At 36.8% G+C, this 27838-nt stretch overlaps 3 protein-coding genes across 6 annotated transcripts in view; 2 read left to right on the top strand and 1 right to left on the bottom strand.

Annotated features, from left to right (window-relative positions):
• LOC116772928 (phosphofurin acidic cluster sorting protein 1) overlaps positions 1-13269 on the top strand; it is a 58931-nt gene extending 45662 nt beyond the window's left edge. Inside the window, exons 3-19 of one of the 3 annotated variants that reach the window (XM_032665241.2) lie at positions 1448-1541; positions 2977-3133; positions 3655-3794; positions 4137-4277; positions 5078-5203; positions 5606-5759; positions 6517-6591; positions 7016-7143; positions 7501-7659; positions 7735-7931; positions 8122-8255; positions 8606-8750; positions 9090-9204; positions 9475-9654; positions 10007-10157; positions 10375-10497; positions 11038-13269. In XM_032665241.2, coding sequence (XP_032521132.2) covers positions 1448-1541; positions 2977-3133; positions 3655-3794; positions 4137-4277; positions 5078-5203; positions 5606-5759; positions 6517-6591; positions 7016-7143; positions 7501-7659; positions 7735-7931; positions 8122-8255; positions 8606-8750; positions 9090-9204; positions 9475-9654; positions 10007-10157; positions 10375-10497; positions 11038-11162 — 2344 coding nt within the window. In that variant the 3' untranslated portion in view covers positions 11163-13269. The remainder of the gene's footprint in view (positions 1-1447; positions 1542-2976; positions 3134-3654; positions 3795-4136; positions 4278-5077; positions 5204-5605; positions 5760-6516; positions 6592-7015; positions 7144-7500; positions 7660-7734; positions 7932-8121; positions 8256-8605; positions 8751-9089; positions 9205-9474; positions 9655-10006; positions 10158-10374; positions 10498-11037) is intronic. The other 2 variants (XM_032665242.2, XM_032665243.2) reach the window with 2 other exon arrangements.
• A 79-nt stretch (positions 13270-13348) lies between these two features.
• Positions 13349-14478, bottom strand: LOC116772931 (actin maturation protease). The gene is made up of 2 exons (XM_032665248.2): positions 13817-14478; positions 13349-13704 (listed from the first exon to the last, which is right to left on the bottom strand). Exons 1-2 carry the CDS (start codon positions 14299-14301, stop codon positions 13383-13385), a joined length of 807 nt encoding a protein of 268 aa, XP_032521139.1. The 5' UTR covers positions 14302-14478; the 3' UTR covers positions 13349-13382.
• A 397-nt stretch (positions 14479-14875) lies between these two features.
• On the top strand, positions 14876-27752 carry LOC116772930 (amino acid transporter heavy chain SLC3A1). Of its 2 annotated transcripts, none has more exons than XM_032665245.2 (12): positions 14876-15144; positions 21826-22016; positions 22288-22460; positions 23157-23354; positions 23650-23812; positions 24358-24527; positions 25097-25287; positions 25546-25709; positions 26155-26265; positions 26598-26716; positions 27073-27210; positions 27551-27752. In XM_032665245.2, exons 1-12 carry the CDS (start codon positions 15045-15047, stop codon positions 27648-27650), a joined length of 1818 nt encoding a protein of 605 aa, XP_032521136.2. In that variant the 5' UTR covers positions 14876-15044; the 3' UTR covers positions 27651-27752. The 2 variants fall into 2 exon arrangements, with proteins under 2 accessions (XP_032521136.2, XP_032521137.2); XM_032665246.2 differs by lacking the exon at positions 14876-15144 and adding an exon at positions 19549-19682.
• Positions 27753-27838: the final 86 nt, after the last annotated feature.

Below are 27838 nucleotides of genomic sequence, written 5' to 3'. Positions count from 1 at the left end.
TCCTATCCAAACTACACGGAATGAAGGGATTATAGTCTATGTATCATGTCTTAGCTAACATTATTGGACAGTTTCATCAAAACCATTCATTATATTTAATGTCAAAGAGCAACTAACATCCACACACGCTTACAAACATTCCCTTTTATAAATTAGTATAAGCATGAGAAATATTTTCGTCGTATTAAAAATCTTCAAGAACCTCTCTCTAGCATGTCAAATTACTGGATCGTACCTTGTCTTGTAAATCCTTTATCATAAAAGGCTTTTAAAATGCGATAACAACAAATTTATTATGACGAAACATAAAGCAATATTTTCTATAAAAAGCGGCGTTAGATAAGAAAGCTCTTAGGATTTTATTATTATTGAAGATAGATGAGACATGAGTGTTACCATCGTAATGATGGAAGGTCAAGGTCGGCCTTAATGCTGCTATTAGATTTGATAGCCACGTTCTATAAGTGAACTGATGTAGTCACGGGTTTGATTGCCGTACGTCATAAATATTTGGTGAATGGGTCTCTAATAAAAATGGACTAAAATGTATTGATAAATATGTAATAATGAAGATCTTAAGGAAGCCAGAATAAATAATCTAAAGTTCCATAAAAGATTTAGAGGTTTAGATTTGAAGCCAATAATTGATCTTCCGAGAACTGTGTCTATCTCAATGGACTGCCGAGGCTCTACAGATCAGTTTCTAGTCCGACGTCTTTACATTATTAAAAAGTTGGTGATTAAATTTCTTATATAAATAAAATTTATTCTACTATAAAATAAAATTTATCTACGTTTCGATTAATTACTTTTCTATAGACATTACTTGATATAAAACGTATATTATATAATATCACAGACATTACCATGGATTCCATGTTCCGTTAACACAATATATATATAGGTCAAAGTATTCCATTGTCATAATATCTCTCATTCTTTGTGTTGGAATTTTTCCACGATCGACTTGCCCCGGTCCCTTCATTCCAGATTCCAGTCAACATTATAATATTCTCACTGGTTGATAATATTTTGCAAGCTCTTATTTATTTACTCACAGATTTTTTTGCTCGCATATCCTAAACGACTTTATAATGCTGGCATAGTGATTATGAGCATACACTGAGTAAGGTTAAATAGATTTATATACAAAAAAAAAGAAAATACTGTGAATTTTAATTTAAAATCCAAAGAATATTGTTACTGTAATAGTGGGGTCATGTCTCATTTTGTAGTCCATGTCCTCTACCATGTCCTCTGAAACGGTCTTGTTATAAAATATTCCACATACGAACAGCATAAGTAATAAAAATAATAATAGGAAATAAAATATTATAATAACTATAAAAGTCGTATTGTCGTCAAGCCTAAGCAGGTTAACGATTTCAACGATGCGAGTATATATTTTTTTCTAACGTTATATTTTCTATATAACGAATGGTTTCAGATTGCAAATAATGCTTCAAAGGCGCAAGAAATATAAGAATCGCACGATCCTCGGCTACAAGACTCTAGCTGAAGGTGTCATCAGGATGGATCAGGTGAGAACAACTCCATGTGAGGGTTCTTTTATATTACATTAATATTATATGACAATAATCGAACGCACCGTCACCTACGTACGGTAACGTTACGGTTTATTTTAAATTAAAATGGTATCTACATTTTTTTTACTGGCAATGTTTGTTTTAAATGACAGTTGCATTGATGTAAAATTTATTTCTGACTTGTCTGTGAGAATGTACTACATATTCCGTTATTAAAAAACCTACAGTAAAAATAATGCTTTTATACGGTCACGATTATTAAAATTCCAAAACGTATATATACGACCAGTCACTTAGTCAGAGAGGAGGCAAGTTAGAAGATTCGACTGTTTTATTTTTCTGTGACTGATTTTTTTTTCTATTTGGCTATTTAAAAAACATGCGATAAAAGTAATAAGCATTTTCTAGTTTTATGTGCCATAAAATAATTTAAGGGCGTATAAAATTAAATTTACACAGTATAATTATCAACCTTTTTTAATTTATATATATATTTTTATGGCTGTGGCTTCACTCGCAGTGGATTTATAAATATTAATACAAGTTAAAAAGCCGAGTGTAGTCATACCGTCAATTAGTCCCGTCATCCGTATTATGTGCGACGTAATTGGAATGTCATATTAATATTTTTAATTAAAATATATTTCTTAATTAATTCAATTAAGTTGTGATAAAATTATTGGAATTATTATAAAAATATGGTTTGACTTCACTGTTATTAGAACCTTTCATTATTTATTGTCCTGACTTTAATTAATATTTTATTTTCCGATGTAACATGACTTTTTTAATTCAAAGTTGGATTGTTTTTTTTTTTTTATAATATAACTATTATTTGTTAACAAGTTTGGTGATTAAAATATATATGACAGAATATTGCTGCTATATTGTATAGTGTAGTAATTTATATTCATATATATATTAATATTTATATATTTTCTCAAAACTTCGTTTCCACTGGAATATTCGTAGTGGACGGCTAGATTTTTTATATATTTTTCTTACGAGTGTCCGTTGACAGTTAATTAAAACATAAAAAGCGTCTGCGACAGTTCTTAATTCATTTTCATAAAGACGAGAATTCGTTTTTCATGGCGTATAACCGGTTTAAAAAAATGTTCTTAAGATTTTCACTAAAATTGTTCGGTCAATGACCTGGTCGGCTTTCTTTCCTTGGTGACAACCAAGAAAAAGAATAAATGAATTGAATCGGTAAAAAAATGTTAAATGTTTACACCACAATAGAAAGTCACATACAACGATCATGTTAAAAACCTCGTCATGAGATTTGTGCGAGCATTGAGAGAAATGATCACTCATTACTTATAAAATAATATTATTGATTATATGTATCTTTATAACTTAAGCCTTAACCTTATATACTTACAAATATGAAAGGAGAAAGTCTTAACAGTATGTCATATCTCAGGTGCTGCAACGTTCGATGGATATGGAACTCGAGTTGACTAGCGTGGGCGGGAAGGTGGGCGCCGGAGGGCAGCCCGTGGCCAGGCTCACTATCACCGGACTCGCCTCCACACCGGTCGATCACGACACCAAGAACAACAACACGCTGCTCATCACCGGTCAGATATTCGTCTCGATACAAGTCTTCTTGGTTTAAAGATTTTGTTCATCTATTGTGCCATGCAAAAATGGATTCTATAGTAGAGACTGGTTGGGTTTAGAATAGTCCATGAACTGTAGCACGTTTTGGAGGTTACGTTTCTTATGACCAGTGAAAAAGATGAAAGCACCAACTAGGTCTCAAGTTTTTACTTTTCTGTCGTAAGGCCTTATTACTTCAATCACATTTCTTTTCATTCTACCATTCTCTACATTTAATAGCCTCTATTCCCATGGGCTCTACGGAGATCCCTCAGCTAGTGGTGTGCCCGTATTGCTTGTCCTTTACCTTTTGCTGAACTGTCAGCCCTTTTGTAAATCCCCAAAACTTATGATTATCGTCGTCGGTGGCGCGCCCAAATAAATATAAGTATAATATTTCTGCATGATGCCCTAAACACAGTCCAAAATTAATTCGAACGCATTGCCTGGCTAACCTTGTTTAATATGTAGTGTTCAACGTGTATGTTATGTGTTACAGAGCGCGGGTACTCCGACGAGGAGGAGGAGGGCGAGTTCAGCTCGGTGGACGAAGCTGACGACATGACGTACGGCGGAGCCGCGGGCAGGAGGGCGCACAGGCAGCTAGCCTTCAAACAGGGAGACCTCTCATATACTAAGGTATTGTTATTCACCGTACGGAACCTGTGCCATAGATTACACGGGTGATCGCTCGCTTCACAAGCATATGATCGGATATTTGACTTATATATTTGTAGGCATTATTTATTTTATCTTTTACATAAAGTAAATCGATTAGATAGAGCTTGGACAGTATTTTGTATATTTGTATGTATATTTTTGTTAATTCTTTGATAGTTATTTTCACTTAATTAAATAAAAATGTAATCTATATTGATAAAGTATTTTGTTTGCTTTCATTATTATTATCTATTTAATGATGTTCATATAAACGTACGAAATATATAGTGTGCTTCACGCTTAGCTCAAATATACTTATAGCTATCACGCTCGAGAGAGCTAAGCTTCAGGGAGCGAGAGAGAAAGATACAGAGCTATATAAGGTCGAAGGAGCAAGAGAGAGACAGCGATAGTGAGATGGAGACCACCACCAAGAGAAAGGCCAGTAGCGGCAAGCTCGCGGTGAGCGAGCATCTTATGTGTACACAGATAGAGACGATAATTGTAATACATGTAGAGGGTTGCCACTATAAAAAATATGTGAAGTTGCCAGTTATATAAAAAATTACATTTTGAATGTTGACAATGAAAATAACAATATAAACAGAAAATATATATATTTTTATAACTGGCTACCCTGCGTTATGAAATTCGTCTCGATTCACAAGTAGTTTTGATTGTTTTGTCGTAGTTTTGTATATAACTAGATATATTTTTGATCTATGCATGTGACAATATTTCCTAGAAACCTTTTCGTCTTCGGGTTTTCTTTTAAATGTATCAGACGGGTCTATAATATACTACTTTAGTTTTTAACACAATGACTAATTCGGAGATAAACAAATTTTTCCTATCTGAAGGCGACTTCGTCGTGATTTGGGCGCGTTAATGTAAAACCGACTTTACGCTATTGCAACATGGTCGATTATTTCATAGCATCATAACGTTTTCATTATATCAGTACGCTTAAGATTAGATTATTACTCTGATATAACAATATTCACATCATTATGGAGCTGTCGTTGTCTTCTTAATAATCTTCTGTCTGTGTTTCTTCGACTGTCTGCTATGTGCTCTGTTATATGACATATATGATGGTCGACTGTGTGTTGGTATGTTTAATACGAGTGGATTGTTTCATTTATTAATTACACCCAATTTGTATGAAAATAATATGTTATTATGTAATCGTAAAGCCGATAGATATTGCAAAGATAAGTTGTGATGTCTGTGGCTGATTCTTATGATCGAGTTGTCCGCAGCAAAGGAATCTGAAGCAGAAGTTCGCGGCGCTGCTGAGGAGGTTCCGCGTGCCCGAGGAGCTGGCGGACAGAGGAGCGGCCAGGGACACGCACCACGCTCAGAGAGACATAGACGAGCTGTTCCAGGTCAGACAGGAGAACCGAGGACTCAGCTTAATTATTAGTTCGTTCACAAATGCTATAAATTAACTCAAAGGTTAATTTATTTGGGAATGATAAAAGCGACGGCAGGTTTATAACATGATCCTAAAGATTTAGTAGGTTTTAGTTGCAGTACATTTTGGCTTTAACTGGTGTTAACTAAACTAAGCTGTATAAGACTATTGTACTGGACATCAGGAGCAATGTCTAGTACCCCTGTTGGTAGAAAAATGTTTTTGCGTATAAATTTATTAGTAAATGTAATTATTTCTGACATTAGGGCATCATCTGTCTTATTATTGATACATCACAGTAATTTATCAGTACTGTTGAAGTCGCAGGAGAGTATTGGTGGAAGTATATTCATGTTATAAGTGTGTATCCTAGGAGTTGGAGTCCCTGTCGTGCGGCGAGGGCGAGGACTCCGGACCGGACCAGATGGACACCATCAGTATCGGCTCAACGCCCAAGCCCTCGCTGCGGCCGTTCTTCAGCAGCTCCAGGAGCCTCGCCAACCAGGAACACCACAGACATTCCAACGGTATACCGACCGCGATAGCACGCAATGCGATACGTTGATTGGGGAGTCTGACAAAAATGTGCTCTATTTACGTCGCCATAAAATTCAAAGTTGAATACCGAACAGATAGACCCCACACTTGTATGTTACTCGATATTATTATGATGGTAACAAACATCTCCCCGTCACGAAGCCAGCGCTGGACTGACGATGCATCGTGTGGCTTGTTTTGTTTTGCATTAGTGACGTCACGGAGGAAAGACAAGTATAGAAACGTATAAATGTCACCGGTCGGGACTTGTCCTTTTTCTAAAGTATTCATAAATGTAATGCATAACATGATTTATCTTTTTGTGTTCCGTTTTGTGATGCTGTGTGCATAGTGTAGTGCATGTGACGGACAGACGGAGTAGACACACACACACACATATGGTTGATATTATATAAACAGATTAAATTAAAAATAAACAATTCTACGATGATGACATCTTTTATTTAAAAAAAATATATAATCGCGTCTGAAATAGGTGTATATAATTTTAACTCGTACATTATCCGGATGAGAGATAAACTGGCAGTTTACATTAAGAACAACAAACAAATAAAAAACTCTCGCCGTTCACATTGGCAGTACAATTTGAATCGAACGAAATAAGTAACGTTGGCTGTATGACTTCAATTGTTCAATGAAATCACAAATAATAATAACAACAAAGCCACACACATACACACACACGCACCCGTACCCGTCCGTCCAGTATAAACCCCGCATGTTCAGTGACGCGACACGCGAGCCTGGCCTCCGCCGGGGAGCTGCGGCCGCGCGAGAGACTCGCCTCCGCACCGCTCACAGGTACGAATGTACACCTTCACCTCATACACATAAGATACAAAATACTCTGAGTTATAGAAACCGTGCACCGGGGACCGAATTGAATCAACGTCTTGTCAAAAAATATAACATTACTTGTCTCGTGACTATAACACAGGGTGTTCCAATCGTAACAGAAATCTATTCAACTTATGATATTAAAGCAATATAATATAATATATATATATATATATAACGTTTGTTCTAGTCTAGAGCTTTCTGTCTGTCTATCGTTTTGTTCCACTTCTCTTTCCATAGCCTTATTTGTTTATGTTGATAGTTTTAACGCTTCGCAGTCGTAACTGACACGTGTTATGGTTTGATTTCCTCTGTATATATCTACTCTGTACTCGTTCTTGCATATAATGTAAAGGAGATGTGTTTGTAAGCGGCGATGTGTTGTTAGAGTCAGAGGCTGTACGCAGTTCGGCTGGCGATGAACGAGCCAGCGAGGGGAACAGCGACGGTGACGTGACGCTGGACGCGCCCGTCTCTGGCGCATCCGTATCCAGCTCGCCGCCCAATGAGACTAAGGTACTTGGTTAACATCGGCCCATATTGGCCCATCGTGGGTCTTTCTCACAGTTGGCCATTGGCATTGGCCACACAGATGACGTGTGGCATAGTCGGCTTGGAGTCACAAAGAAAATAATCGATGAGAATGTAAGGATAGTAAAGTAAGTTTGGCTGTTCCTCTAACCATTCGTATTCAATATGTATTATCTTGTCATAGAATTCAAATATATTGTATGTGTCATGTGACATTTATAGTCTCGTGTGTTGGCGTCCAAATAAAAAATGTGTATGAAGTCCATTTAAACCCTAAGACATGTTATGATTGAAACCTGCTCGTTGTGTTGGATTGTATGAATAGTATGTGATCGCTTCCAGTCGTCGGAGGACAAGCGGTCCCGTTTGTTCCGCAGCGCCACCAGCGGCGGTAACCTGACCCCGGCCGTCTCCTCGCGCAAGAAGAACTCCCTCGTCATCCACACGGAGCGGCCGCTCAGCGCACACGACCTGCCCTCGCACAGTCCCACCACCGTGGAGGTATACCATAAATATAATTCCGATCAATTAAATTTCGTTATATGTGCTATATTATAAAGGGTGTATATTTTCCAGCCCCGTCGCACTCTACTGGAGCAAGTGTCTCGCGTGCTGGGTGAGGAGGGTCCCGGGCCGGAGTGTGTGGCGGTGGCGCCCCCGGGCCTGGTGCGGGCTCTGCACGCGCTCGGCGTCCCCACGGTGCCTTCGCCTCCGGCAGCCGTGCCCGACGCTCGACCACTCCTCCAGGCCTTGCTCGCCCGGGCCGCTAAACAGTGAGACATTATATATACACGTCATTCTGAACGTCAAACTTTGATGACGTCATAGAATATATAAGCCAAAATGTTTAAGCCGGTGGAAGCCGGTTATTCAATATATTGACTTCATATATTGAGCTAGTGTCGCGTGTGTAGTACTGGTATGTGTTGAGTGCAGTGAGTGAATGATTGTGTCCTTGTCTAGAGGGGTCCGGCGCGTGGTCCGCGTGGTGGTGTGCGGAGGCGAGGCGGCGGCGGCCGCGGCTCTCAGGGCTCACGCGGAGCTCGCCGCCCGGAGGCACGACGCGCCGCTCCTCAGATACTACATCATACCAACAGGTCAGTGAACTGACTAACACACACACACGCTCACACACACAGAGTACCCTCACCACAAGTTCGTAATTTCAAACTGCATACAGAGATTTACCAGATTTTCATTCGTAAATCTTCGTACATGACACTGCTGGGTTCATAAACGAAAACGTGATAGCGCTCCGCATGCAGGGTGACGATGGAAGACTCGTGCTAAGGGTACAGAGTCTAGGAAAATTTGTACTTATAAATACCAGTAACCTTCACTAGCGACACCGGGGGGCGGAGTGCTGGATACAGAAATAAACATTAATTCCATTGGACCCAAGACCCGTACAGTCTTGGGTGCATGTGGCAGTGTATGTGTGGTGCAGGTGTGAACACGGTGGCGCGCTGGTTGGGCGCCATGGACAGCACGTACGCGGGGTTGTTCTGCAACGAGTCCTGGAGCGCGCTCTGTGAACGGGCACAGGACGCCTGTATGGCCGACGTGGCCGAGATGAGCTCCAGGATAGCCAGGTGAATCATGACTCGTGACATATCATATGAGCCATTTCAATGCTACGGAGACTGCTTCCAAAATGTACCGAAGTGATATTTCATTAGAGAGGCCAGTGTGGCTAAGTTATCTGATAGACTAAGGTAACTCCACACTGGATTTTAATATTTTAAAATTATTAACACGGGTTAAGACTCGTGCGTTATGAACTACCGATGTAGGAAACCAGATATTAAGAGTTAGAGGTAGTTAGAAATTACAATTAAAAAGAGAACAAACACAAGACTTTGTTTGCAAGAGACACTACAACGAAGTCACAAAGATAAACTTAATGTTATACATTTATATATTTTTTACAGGTACATCAATAGCATCGGCCCCGTCAACAACATACCCATAGGAGAGGCGATGGTCGCCTACCGGGAGCGGTCCGGGGACGAGGACTCCAGCCAGACCTTCGTGCCCTTCATAGCGGTAACCACCTCGCAATACTACCATTATTATTTTAACAGTAAAGCAATGTTCACCGATAATAACATATTAATTAAAATTCAGATTGGAGATAAAATAATACGTTCGTGATACGATACCTCAGCAGCTGAAGCATCGTATCACAGAGGCTACAGGCTCGAAAGCTAACCGTATCGATTAGAATTTCTTTGCATAATATCTATTTGAACTTTAAGTCAACAGTTCATTCCAAATATTTGTACAGTTAAATTTAACCTAATTATAAATATGTAGGAGGTGCGAGTCGGTTGCGGCGAGGGTGGTCCCTCGTCCCTGGAGCTAGACGAAGGCGGCTCGCCCCCGGCCCGGCCTTCGCCCCCCGCCACGCCCGCTCCGGCCTCCGCCCCGGACCTCGCCCCGCCGCTCGCGTTCGCACGGACCGAGCCCCTGGAACTACAGCTGGACTACTGGCTGGTACGAATCTTGCACCTTCGTGAGATCGCTGGCCACTGACATGCGTTTATATTAGTATTACCCTACAAGGAACTTAACATTAAAGAGTGCTGCAGTACTCATATGTTTATTATACGAACATATTGATGTTCATCATTCAAAATAGACTGACGCTGTTTCCATGGTTTTTAAATAATTAAAACTAATATGATGCCAGAAAAGTCACGTCTATTTGGAAACTCCTAACAGCCGAATTGCTGAATTTATTTTGATAAAATCTGTTATGAGCGTAATGTCATATGGGAGAAAAGTATAGAAAAATTATTGGAAGGAAAACGAGTAAGAAACAACTAAACCTGTATGTGTGTTACAGGTTGGCGCTCGCTGCTCAGAGGGCAGCGCGGCGGGGGCGGGCGCGGAGGGCGGCAAGGTGACGCTCAAGGCGACCTTCAGAGCTCTGCTCGTCACCAGGCACAATCACCACCTCTGCATCACATACCTCACCAAGGAAAAGAAACAAAAAAGTACGACCCAGGACCGATAGACTTATAACCCACAATTATTATTTCACCTGTTGGAACATTTTATATAGTAGACTGTAGAGTGTTGGGTTAGCTAAAGGAAATATTCTTCTTCATCCGACGTTACGAGAAAAATAGAAATAAATATTGAAAATCCGTTAGTAGCAACAAAACGTAGATTAATATAGAAAATGTACTAATATTGATGTCCTTGTACCAGTCATGCGCCTGGGAAAGAAAAAGGAGAAACCCGGCGAGGCTGAAGGGGGGCGCGCTCACACCGTGGAGGGAGTCGCCAGGCTGATCTGCTCCGCCAAGGGCTCGCACAACGCGCCGCTTAAAGGTAGTGGAATGACGGGGAACGAGATCAGGACTTTGATTGTAATAATACCACCGACCTCCTCCTCATGAGGTCGCAAGTTCAAAGCTCTTCCAAACTACAAATGTAGCTTAGAATTTAATATACGCCTTGGGCTATAATTTATAAAGCGATTCCTGGCAGGTCGCAGCTGACAGTTCCACTTTGTATGTTTGAACACTTGCAATAAATATCTCTTTGAGATCAACTCATAACTTGACGGCAACTTTGGGTCAAGAACTATCTACTTCATATAGTATGCTGTAGAAAAATGAAATTAATATTGTCGGATTTGTATGTGTATTTTATTATTTTAAACTACATACTCCCGACGTCACGGTTATTGTGCAGCAACCGCGGTCGCGGGCAGAGGAGATGTGCATGAAACGTCGGGAGTATGTGTTTTAAAAATGACGTAATAACGCGTCGTGAACCGAAAATGTTAGTTTCATTTTAATGAATACTCGCGAAAATCTTAGATCTCTCTATATCATATATTTGCTGAGCGCCACCGTTGTTCCGCAGTGTACATAGACGGCACGGAGTGGAACGGCGTGAAGTTCTTCCAGCTGTCGACCCAGTGGCAGACGCACGTCAAGACCTTCCCCGTGGCCACGTGCGGGGCTCCGCTGGCGCCCTCGGACTCCTAGACCCGGTGACTCCACTCGCAAACAAGTCATTCCCGTTGAAAAATCTCGGTGTGTTCAAAATACGCCGTAGAATTATAGGAACGTATCATCAATATATTCGTTCGATAATAATGAGGCTTATCACCCGGCTATAAGGGCGATGTTTGAATGTCTTGCATGTAGAGCTTCCGATGGAGTCGCGATTTCAGACGTAGTTCGCGGCACGACTTTGAACTCTGTCCCACGCGGCGTAGAGTCGGAATCGGTGTAGACTAGGCCTGTATCAGTTGAGCTCTAGCCGGTTCCAGTATAAGATGTCACTCGTCAGTTCATGGTTCGTGAATATTCCGTTTGTCGTTGGAGGTGTAGTGTTTAGTGTACGCAGTACGAGTCACATATCAGACGGCTGGCGGTTTTATTTAATCTGTGATGTAAGAGAGCGTTTCAGCGATGTTTCGAGCGTGAGTTAGCTGTGTTTATTTTGTATTTTTTATATGCGGATTAGTTCGTAGTTAGCTTTCGGTACATTAGAGCAGGCGACGTCTAGATCTTGTAAGCGTCATAGTCTCGTAACCTCACTCTCTAGTAATATGTATTCCGAGCCAGCTTCGAAACTTATTTCAGACGCGCGGCTGCTGTGATGTGTATTTGTCATGTGTCGACTGTTGTTCGTAGTTGTATCGCAGGGAGTTTGAAGGAGTTTTATTCGGAAAATTGACCGGAAACCAAAATTAGGTTGTACATATTAGATAGCGTCCGCCGGCCGCAGGAAAGCGGGTCGACGCGCTTGCCACCAGCATAGCCGAACTAAACACGACCAGTTACCAGTTCTTCCTTCACGACCTTCTCGTGATCGACAGAAATATTAAAGAGAAACGGTACACTGTCTGTTTAGTCGGGTGCAGATGACCCGTGGTAGGTGTAAAGAATTGTTACATATATGTTTAGAGTATATAAAAGGCAACGAACATTTAGTATACAGTATGGTAATCCAGTCGAAACTATTATATAAAATCTCTCTGCTGCCTCTCCTCTCCTCTCCTCCTTGTCACGCTGAAGGCTATCGCGGACACTTCGAGGTCTTCCAAGTGTTTTTATTTAAGTGAGTGCCAAATTAAACCGATTCATTTTGTATTTTAACGCTTCCATTTTGTTCTGTTACTGACTGTTCGTTAACGGAAGGCCCGGCTGCGAGTGAAACACGTATTATGACAATAGTTAATGTATCTGGATGTCCGCTGGAATAAAACTCGATGTGTTTAGTGTAGGGCGTTCGATAGTTAACACGTACACGGACGGCTCGTTTATATATAATCTATATATGATAAGCATATGAAATTAATTTACGATTATTTTGTCTCCGTCTGACGATATGTTAACGATGTTTTTTTTTTCAGTTTCTTTTATGTGAAATAATTTATGAATTATTATTATTATTTTAAAGCTAATTTCAAGGGAATTATTTATGTTCTGTCTGCGGATGCAGTATTACATGTTCGTATTTAAATACTATTATTTGTATTAAAAATTCCATAAAATACTATATGTATTGTAATGATTATCTAGTCCTGTATGATGTGTGCAAAAAATATATATATAATATTATTATGGGAATTTCTTTTTGTGTTAAATGCTTGTATTTAGCCGTTTTAATTTATTCATAGAAGTGTAACCTCTCTGTAATGTATGTATACATGATATATGTTGATAGCAGTTAAAACAAAAAGAAGCTCAATTCCCTAGCGTAGAGGCCTCGCTGACGCGTAATATTAAACGATATGATCTCAACGCTGACTGACTTGGCAAAATCAAATATCTTGTTTGGCTGTATGTGTATGATTCTGTAGAATGTGTTATTAAAGTTTCTACTCTTGTGTAATAAATTCGTAACGGCTCATAATTCAGTTTTTTAATGTTTAATAAATTAGTACAAAGTTAAATGATTTTTCCATTTAATCTATATGTTTGTAAGAGCTAAGGTGCAATAACAGGCCGCCTCTATATGATGGTTCATGTTTCTTTGCTCTTGAACTCTATGTATGTTTAAGTGAAGTCATGAGATTTATTGTTTTAACAGTTTGCGAGTATGATTTGTATTTATTGTACAAATAAAATTTTGCATTAATAATTCTGTTTTATTTCACATTACCAATCCCGTATGCATCGCATGCTGTCACACTAACATTGATGTCAATAAAACACATACGGAACAAACAAATAATATATTACAATGAATAGCACTCACAAACCATAGAATATTAAAAATTGATCTCTTATACCATTTTCTCCTCCGATCCCACCTTCAGGCAGTGTGTATACGAGGCCGTCCTGTTGTTTCTTTGGAGAAAACTCCCAAAGGTTTTTGTTACTCTTATCCAATACATTGAGAGACCATGCAGTGAGGTATCTCGACTTGCCGTGTTTGCACAGCACATAAACATTATTAGGATCTGAAATATAACTCTCCACCGGCTCTGAGACTATTATTATACCACAGACTAATGCCCAGTGAGCTGTGTGCCCACGTCTTAAGCAAGGAGAGTGGTTAAAATCAGCATCGTAACTGTTATCTGTTCAGGAACACAAATACAGAAATCATAATACAGTACCTAAAAATTGTAAATGTCACAAAAAATGTGTCATGTGTGTTTATATAAGTATATTAAAAAGGATACGCTACTAATAATACAGCACCATTTAAAAGCTCAAGAATAACTTCTTCACTAAATAAACCGCCCATTTTTACGCAAAAATTTATATTTTCTTTATTTATCAAAGTGATAGCATATTGTGCAAGTTTGGCCATATTGTTACAGCTGAACATCTCTCCATTGCTGCTGAAGCCCTTCTGTTTTGCTATATTCATCAGCTCTTCGGGTGTGATCTGTTCATCCAGAAGCATGGAGAGAGCGACTAAGCCACAAGTCGGTCCTTGTTGCATAATTGATTTAAATTTTTTGTATTTGTATTGGTATGGAGCTTTATTGAGGCATATTTGATTTTTGGCACATACTTCCCAAACAGAGAGCTCAGGTAAAGCCCATTGGCAAATATTGTCATAATTTGGAGGGGTAGTATTATCTAAAGATATTTTTGGCAAAGTGAAATTGGGCGGCAATGGGGGTGGTGGAGGTGGAGGTACAGGCGGTAGAGAACACATTTTTATTAAAAATAATCCCTTACTTTTATATAAATCCTTAAATATTTTTTACACATAGTTTATTAATTTCGATTTAATATAAAAATAATAAATCATCATGCATTCTTTATAAAATGCGTCTATTTGACTATATCTCAGCTGATAAGTCCAAACTTCAAACTTGACAACTGTCAACTAGTCATTAATCAACAAGTAAACAGTTAAAACTTTAAAAGATAACAGAATATAATTTAAATAAGACTCACTTACATAGTTTATTCCATGGTAAATCAGCAACAATCTTATTTAATATAATACAATTAATATTACTACAACAAAGAAATTTAATTACAAAACAATTCATAATTTAAAGACTTTCGAAGCACTTTTACAGTTTATTCATTAAATTTAAATTAAATATAATTAATTTATGTATCAATATTATTTAACTATAACTCTTTTTTTTATTGATTCTGCACTTTGCTTGAAAATTTTAAGTAAAGAATGAATGTCAACTTATTGATTATTATATTTGGGTGTGGTACATACATGTAATAATTATCATGTTTCATTCATTCATATATTCATTCATTCGCTATTGACTCCGTTCCCGAACTTCATTGGGACGAGCGCGGAACGGGTATCATTAAATCCGCGTTGTGGTGAAAGATAATTAACGTTTTTCATGTGGGCTGCGGTATAATTACTGAAAATTGGAGAAAATTAATTTCTTGCTGAACCTGTTTGCCAAAGAGTAATTCATCATGTCGGAGACGCGTAAAAACCATCTCACTATAGATGGTGCACAATCCAAAGAAGAGGACCACGTCGCCTCTTATAAACCTATCCCGGAATCCGATACAGGTATTTTTTTTATATATAAAAATTGTAAGTTAATTCTAGCTCTCAGTTTTATAAAAATAAAATTATTCTCTATTCGATCGTAGTTCTCTTTTACTATCGTAGAATACGGGTAGTTTTTTTCGTGTATGCTATGAGCCATATTATTTTATAGACTTTTATTTAAGACAAAATGAAGGTTGTCTCATCTTTCCTCATTAATAAATTTGGCCTTATCAGACGATCCTTGACATAGTAGAAAGGTGCTTGAAATGTCAGACTTCGTTATTATACTACCGTGTTAAGAAGCCTCCATAACTTATATATTGTTTTATTATTTATTCAGTAAACATTGTTAGCGAGATATTATTACAATGCCATTGTATATGACAATATTTCTTGGAATGACTTAGCGTAATCGATTAATTTGGACTTCAAACAAAGCAATACTGATTCAATCATAGTTATACATTCAGTTATACACTAAAAGCGCTTACATCAAGCTGGTTATTAATATTCTATTATATTTCCTTATTTTTATTTTATATCTGATGAATTTATACTGATATAAGTAAAGTTTTGTATTCTTCTATTTTTCCTTTAGAAATTTGTAAAATAACAACTTAACATATCTCGCAAGCCGTACCTAAGACAAACATGTCTCACACTGTCGCTATCTTAAACCGGTCGGATTATAAAGCGCTTTCATTGGACGAATTGTTAGTTGTGCAGCGCCATTTTGTGCTAACTCCGCTGACTGATGCAATCCGTCTTTTATTTGCATATATTTTGTTTTTAATTCTTTAACGAATTCATCAAGTGTTGGATTTTTTTTGTATTGAAAAACAGTATCAATTGTTATTAGAGGTAAGCCTCGAAGACTATCAAGCATAACGCGTGGGGATGATAATAAATTAATTGAGGAAGTTCTTATATGTGCCAATTGAGAGCATCAGATAACAATTGAAATTATATTGGAGTCGAAGCGATACATGATGAGATTATTGGGATAATTGTGACTGGAGATTCTGTTTTCAGTACATGAAATACAATATATTGAGGCTGACACTGAATACATGCAGTTGAATCAGGCCGATATTATGGAGACTTCAGATGACCCCGACGATCACTGGGATCACGAGAGTACGGCTGGCATGCTGGCTCTGTACTTGCAAAATATAGAAAAGTTTAGAAATCCAAAAATAAGGAAAAAAAATGTTTGGGTGGATATTGCAAATGCAATCGGCAAGGGTCCGGACAGCTGCGACAAAAAGTTCAGAAATCTCAAACAGACATACATAAGGTTACTAAGAAAGAAGAATCGTAGTGGGGTGACAGCATTCAAATGGCCATATTTTGACATATTCGAAGAAATTTATAGCGTTGATGGAGAATATCAACCAGAAATCAAACAGAAGATAACAGACGGCAACAGTGACAGAATTACTAAAGTTTTGATGGGAATGGATTCTTCTTCTAAACACGAAGAAACTTTTGAAAATGGTGAATCTTCTAATGGACAAAATGATGAAGTGAAAAGAAGATTATTGAGAAAGAGGAATGCAGAGTTTAGAAAAGTTACACTAGAAATGAGAGATAGGCAGAGAGTTGTAGAAGAGAAATTAGATAGATTAATAAATATAGTCGAAGAGTCCAATAACATTCAGAGAGAAAGGAATAGGTTGTTCCAACAATTCCTTGATAATTTGCATCAGAACCATTAGTTAATAAACTTTATTATAGGAATTAATGTATAATTGTATAGTAATTTGTAAATGCGAATTATTTTATAAATAATTTTGCAATAAGTTAATTAGATTTTTAATAAATTTTTAATGTTTTATCAAACCAGGGTCAAATAGATGTAGGTAAAGTTTTCTATACATTATTCAATTCTAAGTGAAACTCGAATTCTTGACGTATATAACTTCTTTCAACATGTTTCTGTGTAAATAATAAGTTAAAAAGTTTCATAGCTGCCTATTTATTTATATTAAATTCGTAACAAAGAGATCAATGTGGGGAAAAGTACAGAAAATATGATTAAAATTATTTGTTAACGACATCATTAAACCTTAAAGAAGAAGAAACATGATAACACTTGACTAACATTCTCTGACCTAGACAAATCTTGGCGAGGCCAACATTGTGGAACAACGCCATCTGTTACACACTTAATTAAATTCAGAAAGTTCTAGTGTTGTTCAACAGATGGCGCTGGAATGACTGTATGAGAGGCGGGAAACGCTTCGTATGTGACTATGGAAACTTAAATAAGATGACATAAGTCACTCATTAATTCTTCGATCTGACGAAACATGTATAATAAAAGGCGAGGTAGAAGGCTAATTTATAAAATAAGGCTGTAATATAGAAAAAATATATAAATAGAAATAGCTTTAAAAGAGAAAAAAATATGCTTTATTTTCAAATACATAGTTGCATCATGTTTTCTCTACCTGTCATCTTTGATGAGGGATACGTTAATGAAATCACTCAATCTTATTATTAACTTTTCCAATTTCCATCAATCAATTGTAATACATATTGAATGCAGTCAAATATTCTTCATAAATAACTGGACTGAAAATATTTTTTTCTTCTATATACAGATCCGGCCATACTTGCTTAAGAGATTGTGATTTTATTTTTGTACTGTAATTTGTATGACGAGAGTATTAATAAATTTAATGAAATGGTTAATTTCCTTTATTTTATTTTTAAATTTTAGGTTAAAATCAAATTCTTTACGGTCATACTATGTGCTTGTGTCAATTCTCATACTAAATGTATAGGCATGTGTGTATATATGTGTAGGCATAAGCCTATAAGAATACTTACACTTTATATCACAAGTCTTGACCAAAAAGTAAATTTTGACCAATTTATAGAATGCTCTTCAATACATATTATGAAACAAAGTCCCTCCCCTCGTCTGTCTGTCTGTCTCTTCGCGATAAACGGAAAAACTACTGCACCAATTATCAAACAGTTATCACCACTCGATAGCGTGATTCTCGAGAAAGGTTTTGTATTTACTTGTGTGTACATTAACGATATCTGTTGATGATGTCGGGAAAACATTAGCCGTCTGAGAGCTTTCAACGAAAACGCTGCCTTAAGTCTGAGATATAACAACATAACATATGGGGGAATTGTATATCTTATATAGGTATACAGAAAAGTCCGGGGTGGGATATGTCTATACCTTAAGCATAACATACTATATCCATTTTACAACTTCTAAATATTGGCATTCCTAAAGCGTTTATTGGAAAGCTATTTACATAAATACGGTACTAAGTCTTATCAAAATAAATTAGTTCGTTTTCAAGCCTACATCAGTATCTGTAAATAACTTTTTAAATCATTTAAATCGGGCGCATAGTTTGAAACTTATCATAATATAAGTTTAATAATTCTATAAAATTAAATAGGCTATATTATATTTTTTGTTAAGAGCCCGTGCGAAGCGGGGCTAGTACCTAGTTTCTATATATTTTTCGTAAAAGGAACATTTATGGTTTGATTTTTAATATTCTTGTAAATTATTTTATTTTACTGTCTATTAATCAATATGTTTAAAATCTATTTCCAAATTGAAGTGTCAATTATGTTGTGTTTGTTAGTCAGCCCCAATGAAAGGGTCACTTTCGTTTTATGCGGAATATTTAATTTCTGTTATCATATTGAATACAAAAGTTTAATTTTAAATGTTCTACATGTGATGTGATTTGTTCGCTCAACTATAATAAGAAATAACTCGTTTCAATCAAATGAACTACAATAAAAAAGTTTTTCAATTCCAAAGATTTCCATCCATACAGTCTTATTAATAATACATGAACAGAGTTCTATGAGGTCTTTATAATTTTTCTTAGATTTATTCAATTATTTTTATTTAAAATTATATTAAATCTATATTATTACTACACACACACACACGCACGCACATACGCACGCACGCACGCACGCACTCACGCATTCACACACTCACACACATATGTGTATATACCAAATAAATTAGACAATATCATAACGTATTTGTAGAAATTGGAAGAAAACTTACATTTCTAATAATGATGTAACTACGAGCAGCTGTTTGTGTTGGTGACCACTAGAACATACTGTCTTGAATAACGGTAATATTGCAAGATATTACGATAGGGTTAGCACTCCATGCTGGTGGTAAAATTGTTACATACAATATTATTATTGATGAAAGATTGATAACAATTGTTTTGTATCGTATTTATATATTGAGATAAAATATTTTTATCGTTTTTTGTTTTTGTAAAGCGTTAGGATTATTATGTAGCGTATGTTTCTTTCGATGTTTAGAAAAAAATATAATTCTATATACATGTGGTGCGTAAGTGATAACCCTGTCTGTTTGTAATCCCATCAGCGGTAATGGGTTTGATTATAGCTATTCGCTCCTCAGTGGACCGCCGCGCCGCGCCGCTACTGCCGCGAGTAGTTTCTCATCTATATAACATTCATTTAGAATTTAGATTATCTTGAATCTTTATGTACTTAAATTCAAAGCTAACAGAACACAGGTAAAGTTTTTTTTTTAATTTTTAATGAATTTAGCCTACTTAAAAATTTTTTTCGTTAAATTATTTTCGATCGCATTGACATTTCTATGCTGAGGATTTTTTGAGACTATGATTGTGGTTTCAGCGCCGTACATTTTATTGTTATTTATGTATTTATACCTAATCGTGTAACGATAAAATAGACATACAAACCTTCACTTACAACACTGGTAGGGCGATCAGATTCTGTGTGAGAAAATCAATTAAACAATCATACTTTTTTAATTTATTATAATTAGATGATGTCGGCAAATTATCAAATAATAATTAGGTGATATCTAAACATAGTTTGTGTTCAAATAACTCGAATCTCATTGAAATGTTATTTGTTATTGGTCTAATGTTAATGAGTATGAATGAGGTTAATTTTCTGTTTGAACTTACGGTCATTAACAGAATGATTAGTGAAAGTCGTTAAAACGCTTATCGAGGGTAGTCTTAGCTCGTTACTTTCGGTGATATATTATAAGTCATGAGAAACGACATAAGTAATGGCATTAATGTATGTAAACAAATGAAGTTTTTGAGATTTACTAACGGGGAATACGGAGTGGAAAAATCATACACACAAACAGATGCTTGTTACTTTATGCTCGTTGCGTGTTTTGTTTTTAAATATTTTCTATTTAAAAATTAATTTCTTTATAACTTTTAAGAGATTTTTAGATCTTTTTATTGGGACTTGTCAACCCATCACATTGAATATTATCATTAATCTTAACATGCATCATGATTATTTATAAATCAGCGGCACATCATAGATTAAGTTCCTGAACAAACTCATAGTAAAGTGTATGTTTGGGTATAAAAATGTTACTCCTTTGTTGAACGAAGGACGCATCAATCTAATAAATTGGACCTAGTAAACACTATTATTAGTTTATTTCTATATTCGTTGGGATCACCTTTCACTGATATACTTAAAATCTATACACTTTTCTCATTTTTAATGAACGCAGACAGACTTAGGTAGGTATCTGTACATATTGAAAACAACTATGTTTGTGGCTGAAGTTGCAATAGAGTAATGTGTTTTGCTGACTGTACACGGTTATACATTATCAAGTCACATCTGAATACGTGATCAAAAGTGTTACATGAACGTGGTGTGTAGGAAAAATAAAATGTTATATAACTACATATTATGTTACGCGGTTAAATTGAATTCTTAATATTGGACAAAAACTGGTAAAGGGAATGTTGCATCTCAGGCTGGTGTTTCTTGGAACACGAAGACCAGTTGAGATTCGGGAACATTTGGAGATCAACTGGACAGTGCTCAGAAGATATAACACGAGAATGGCTACATGAATTTTATATTCCATCATAATTACAGGGCTATATATATTTATATGCAACAAAATATTTAAAAGTTGTTTTAGCACTAAATAAATAAATTAATATTTTTCCATACATACAAACAGAATTTGTATACGGAACCGTTTCTCGTTTAAAATCCCAAGCCGTGTTCGTACAGTTATTGTAATTTTTTTCTCATATATCAAGTCCGATGTAAAGACGTCGGGTGAGTTTTCAGTAATTTTGGGGGCCGCATCGCGATCAGACGTGTCACTGTGAGTTAAATCGTATAAGCTATTAAACAATACTCAAATAATACATACATTAGGCATTTGTAGTTTATTTCAAATTGTATAATATATACATTTTTGTACATATTTTTTTCAATTGATATTCAATAGATTTTATAATTGCCAAGTTATATTGAAGTAATTAATAATTTATTATATATTATACATATCTTGTATGTGTCTTTCAATTTTGTCCTCGGCGTCACCGTGACTAATGTTCTTTTGTTCCTTAACAGTTACTATGAATTGAACCTTTTGTTACAGTATGAACCAGTTCACCGTCGTGTATACCTCCCCTTATTTAAACGACGAATGTGCGGTCGTTGTTTAAACTTTAAGTTTAAAAAATAATGTTAAAATAGTTTTGCTGACCAGCTGCTCTAAAGAGTTAAATAATAAAAATTATCTGTACATTTTTATTCTGTATGGATTGAAATGATATTTAGTTTATATTTTTTATTAATACTTAAATATTTGAATTCGTTTTAGTAACTCAACGGTCATACTGCTTTCAGAATTCCGTACATCAAAGTCGAGTCTGCACAAGTCCAGGGACAAGGTCTCCGCAGACGAGGCCGAAGAGAGACTACTACAGAAGGAGGAGGAGGCGAAGATAACGACCAGGGTCGACATGGCGGACGCCAAGTTTGTGGTCGAGGATCACAGGAACGGGGACGCCAAGATTGAGCTGGACGCGAACAAGAGGGTAATGCTAATTACATTCACGGAAAATACATACATGTATAATAAGTCGCGGCTCGGTTATAAGTTCATAATAAAACTATTGCAATCAATATGTGTAAGTAAAATTCCTAGAACATCGTTCTCTTGAATCTAGATATTGCAGGTTTACTTATAATTATCTCAATGTTGAAATTCCTCGCTATTTATTTATCTATTTCTGTCACAGATACTACTAGGTTGTTGTACAACACAGTGTCGAGAGGTGTTTAAGTTTTATGCCTGTATAATTCCAGTTCACGGGCCTGACCAAGGAGGAGCTGATGAAGTACGCGGACGACCCGTTCTGGGTCCGTCTCCGCTGGTTCATGTTCGTGTTGTTCTGGTCTCTGTGGCTGTGTATGCTGGCCGGGGCCATAGCCATCATTGTGAGAGCTCCCAGGTGTGTCGCGCCGGAGCCTAAGACCAGGTGTGTATGAACTATATTGATCTATGATGTTTTGTTATAGTCATATATAACCTTGTGCTTGAGATCTAAGACATTCGCGTGTATTTATTAAAATAAAATATAACTAATATTTTCGGATTACTACGCGTTATTTTATAATTTTAAAACTACATTACTTAACTACTCTACTACTACTACCTACGTTATTTAACTACTCCCAACGCTTCGGTAACTTTGCAGCAACCGTGATTACGGTCGGATGAGACGATAATGTCTCAGTCATTTAAAATATTAGTTTTGTTTCATTTGAACATTGCCTTTGTCATATACATCTAAATCTTTCGTATCTCCATTAATCTTTGAATTTATAAATTTACATAAATTCAAGCGTAAAAAATATTCACAAACTTTGACTTGAATGCGTAAAATTTGGCAGAAAAAATATTATTTTTTTATTCACTATTATAATTGTATTTTTTGACTGTTGTTTTGTAGAAGTGTATTAGGATTTAATTTCCTTAGTGGTTGTGAAATAAGAAATATATTAAGATATATGTATGTATATATCAAGTGAAAACCTCATAGATGAGGAAAAATTGGTCTGTCATGAGTACTGATACAGTATATGGTATGACCTCAAGAGAAAATATTTAATGAAGAGTATTAAGTTATATATTAAAGATATTTTATTGAAATTCCTACTTTACACATCACTAGGTACGAGACAGGTCCTCTAGTTGATCTGGATCTCGCTGACTACACCACGGCGGAGTCTCATCTAGACACTCTCCAGCAATACCAGGTGTCTGGGCTGTTCGCCTCCACCTGTCAGACTACCTACGAGGTGCTCGAAGACAGCTCCTGTCTAGACAAGTTCAAACAGTTTGCTGATAAAGCCAAGAACTATGGAATCAAGTAAGAACATAGACCATAGTCCAGGATTACTGACAATTACATGTAGTGCATGTAATTTAATTTAGTTATTCTGAAAACACTACAAAGTTTTTAGTAATATTATATTGGTATAAAGATATGTCACTACTAATGATATTTTAATATACAATATTAGAGTACTTATATGATGAAACCTTAGCTACAACTCTGCCTTTTGTTTCACAATTTTTTTTAATATATTTTGTGTTCGACAAAAAATGCTGTAATAATTCTATTTGCTTCTCTAGTTTTATACAATACTTGTCTATATTTCCAGGGTCATAGTAGACCTGACAGCCAACTTCGTCTCCACCAGTCATCCTTGGTTCCAACAGAGTGAGAACCGTTCAGAGCAGTTCTCGGAGTACTTCATCTGGGTGAAGAGTGATGAACATGATCCCGAACTCAACACCACCATACCCAAACCACCTAATGATTGGGTGAGCCATTCATACATCACAATATATATATAAACACTAGTTTTTGCTCGCGACTTCGTCTTCGAAATTGCATTGAAAGATAAATGTTTTAAAACAAGATATGGTGATCAATCGGCAGCGACTATAGTCTGTGTCAGGTGACTCGCCACTAAATACAACTGTTATGAACAGATCCCGTGGGAATTACATCGCATTCCGGGATAAATTGTAGACCATGAAGTGTTCTGATGTCTTAGAATACATGTAAATTTTTTTTTATAACAGTTTTTAGATTGATCCTCAATACATCGGCCTTCACAAACTAACACATTCAGTTGTGTTATACCCAATATCTAAACAAGATATCAGTATATTTTTGAGATTGTATGACACATTTGAATATATATTTGTTGGAGTCAACATAGTTCTATTTCCATTTCCATACTACATCACAACCAATCCCAGGATAAAACAAGCTCACTTATATATATAACATAGTTTACTTAATAACCTTAACAAATTTTTGTAATAAGTGTATAACAATATATTGTCTGTGTTTTGTGTAGGTGTCCACAGTGAACACTGGTGCATGGTCTTGGAGTGAGAAAAGGAAGGAATTCTATCTTCACCAGTATGGCGAGGGACTTGCTGACCTCAACTTCCACAACCCTAATGTAGTCAAACAGTTTGATGAGGTCATCAGACTGTGGATGAAGGCCGGAGCCGGTGGCATCAGGTATATATTGTGGAGAATATCTGTTCATTACATATATTTTTTTCCTGTGTACAGATGTCAGATTAGTTCCTCATCTATTTGAGTCCTGAGTATTATGAAAGTATAGTATATATCAAAGACAAGAAGTTTAATTTAGATACACCTTCCAGAGAGCATTTCAATTTGATTATTGTTGCTATATACTAGTAAAAAAAGCACAAAAATGCTTTATATAAGTTCCACACTTTCACAAGTAATACATTTTATAGAGACGGGATTCAGGCCATGTTTTAATCAATACCAACTCGATTGTGTCGTCTTTGGAGTGTTCTTGTTATAAGAATTAAGACTTCAACACACACACACTTTGTGTTACCACTATAACAAGAGCTGTATGATGAGTCGCCGACGCTCGGAAGCTAGTAAAGTTTTAGTACAAGCCTCCACACACGACATAGAATGGGGACGTAGCGATAAAAATCGTTGTTTCGTTGAAAAAGAATTTATATTCAACTGTGATTATCCACCAGTGTCGCTGGACAGTTCTGTAACTATATTTTTAATATACAAATATTATAAAATCATTTAAGGTTGCACAACGTCCGTCAGCTGTTAGTGAGCAGTCCTCCTCTGTCTGAGCTGCCTCACACGGGCGCCGGGAGCACGCCGGGGGCGGACCACTCGCAGTACCCCTTCTGGAGACACTCTCGGACTTCGGACCAGCCACAGCTGGACTCGCTGCTGGCTCACTGGTCGTACATCGTGGAGCAAGCTTCCTCTGGTGAGGGTTTTTAGAATATCGCCTGGATGGGTCATGATTATTATACCACCTGGTTGTGCGAACTAACCACGAAATGGTAAATCCATTACATCAGCTACAGCCTTTTCTTGTCTAAAAATTCAATGCAGGACTGTTAGTACTTTAACGAGAGAAATAAAGTATATTTTTTCATGAAGCACAAAGCTCTCTGCATCTCCATGCAAACATAATATAATAATTACGTCATGTTTAACGTATTGTTTAATCTCGGTGTATCAGAGCCGACGGTGTTCACGTTAGCGGAACCTTCCCGGCCGGAGCTGTTCATGCTGCAAAGGAACACGAGTTGTCTCCGGCCCGCCAGCGGGGCACCCGTCGACCTGGCGCGGCCCGGGGCGGCCAAGCTCCTCGCTGAGCGACTGTCCCGCTGGCCCGCCATACAGGTACTTATATATTATACATACACATATAAAACCGTGCTACGAAATTATGAAATATTTTATACATAACAGAAATTTCATAAGTAAATTTTTGAATATTTATATTTTTAAAATTTTCGAAAAGTCCTATCATATGTTTTTTTTTCAATTTGTAAGATACATTACATACATATATAAATTTGTTAAATTTTTCGGCTAAATCAATTTTTTATCAAGTGGTGTCCAATAGTGTTCCTACTAATCGTATCATGACTTTCTTTGTCCCAAAGTAGCCATAACCTTTTTTTTATAACCCCCCCTTAATTTTTTTGTCGTAATTCAACGTTATATGTAAGTCCACAAATATATCAATCAAACTACAATTTGTAAAAATTTTAACTCAATGGAACTCCTTTGATTTGAGATGATTTTTTATGTAATAAAATGTAATACGAGAGTAAATTTCCAGTTGACTGATGATAAGTCGGACGAGGAGACGGCCGTGTTCTCCATGCTGCTGCCGGCCGCACCTGTCATGGTCTTGGAACAACTGGCTGGGGATGACAATGATACTACCCCCGTGAGTATAGAATGATTATTAAATCAAATATATTAATATATATGCTATTGTATGACAGTAGGTAAATTTACCACAAGTTTGCAAAGACAAACTAAATACGAAACGTTCTCATAATGAGATCTAAGATTTCCGCGAGTATTCATTTAAATGAAACTAGTATTATTCGGATTTACTAATTTACTAAACGTTCTCAGTTTTAATTTATAAATCATCGAGATCAACCTGATCAACCATGTGGAGATTTATGAACGACAAACTGGGAAAACTTCGTCTTTGTCGTACACACTTTGGGGACCGAGATGAGTTTAATAAAATGTTGTTTCCCAAAACAGAGCGAGAGTTTGAAGCACGCGATATCACTGCGTACCGACGCCAGTGTGCAGCACGGAGCGTGGGTTGTGACTGACGCACCCGTTCACAACTCCAGCGACACGATGCTGGCCGTCGCCAGGTGAGGCATATAGTATTGACAAGTTTATAAGGATATGACATTCATCGTGTGCCTGCTCCTAGTCCTGGTTTCTCCCTACTAATGTTTTTATCGACCTGTCAATATGGGTCAGTAGTAATCATCACTTGTGACGATCAACACATCAAACAGGGTCATAACAATTAAATAATAACAACTTGACTTACAATTAATTTGACACAGACCGACTTTTATTTATATCTTTATAGAGGAAGAACTTTTCCACAGCTCTCACAAAATTTTTTTTAGGTCGGGTTTGAAACTGAAATCAAAAAATTATCGGCTCTTCTGAGACTGTGTCTTTGGTTAAGTCTAATAAATATGATATGTTACATCAGATGGAAGGCGGACCACTCCGGCTACGTGTCGGTGTATAACCCCGGCGCCTCTGGGCTCGTGTCTCTCTCTTCAGTCCGCTCTCTGCCGTCTTCCCTCGCGGTGCATCACGTGTCGAGGAACACCAAGCTCGCCTCCAAGTGAGTACATTACTATAAGGGCCTCCGTCGAAGCTTCTATACTTAGTGCATGTAATATCTGTTCTTTAGTTTGGCTCAAAATAGTAAAGTATGAAACAATTACTTTATTTTTTTTCACATTTATATGAATACTTATTTATTTTACTAACAATAATTTGAATGGTCCAAAACATATCTTACATCACCGAATCACAGTTGCTAGTAATCATTATTCCAACTTATTCCATTATCATAACTCGGCAGCTTTTAGTTACAGTCAAAGTTATATTTAAGTGAAGTTACATTAATTGATCATTAAGAGTAGTTTCTTTGTATAAATAGTGCCTTGTGTTTATTTTAGTTACACCAGTAACCAGGCCGTGGAGACGGCGAGCGTGTTCGTCCCGGGCAAGTCGGCGGTGATCTTCTCGTACGTGCCGAAAGATGGCGCTGAAAACTGAGAACTACACGTCGCGTGCGCTTCAGCCGCTTGTATTTAACGGCCTTTTGTTTGCATTTTCATTTGTATTTTTAGTTAACGTGAATATATGCTTGGCAATTTATTTCCGAGTCTTATTTTTCCCGGTGTAACTATATCGTACACATATCGTAGAAAATTAGTAATTCAGCTATTACAGTAACCGTAGTA

This window comes from Danaus plexippus, assembly GCF_018135715.1.
Source record: "Danaus plexippus chromosome 18 unlocalized genomic scaffold, MEX_DaPlex mxdp_35, whole genome shotgun sequence".
Lineage (NCBI taxonomy): Eukaryota > Metazoa > Arthropoda > Insecta > Lepidoptera > Nymphalidae > Danaus > Danaus plexippus.
This window is presented reverse-complemented; position numbering and strand designations above follow the sequence as displayed.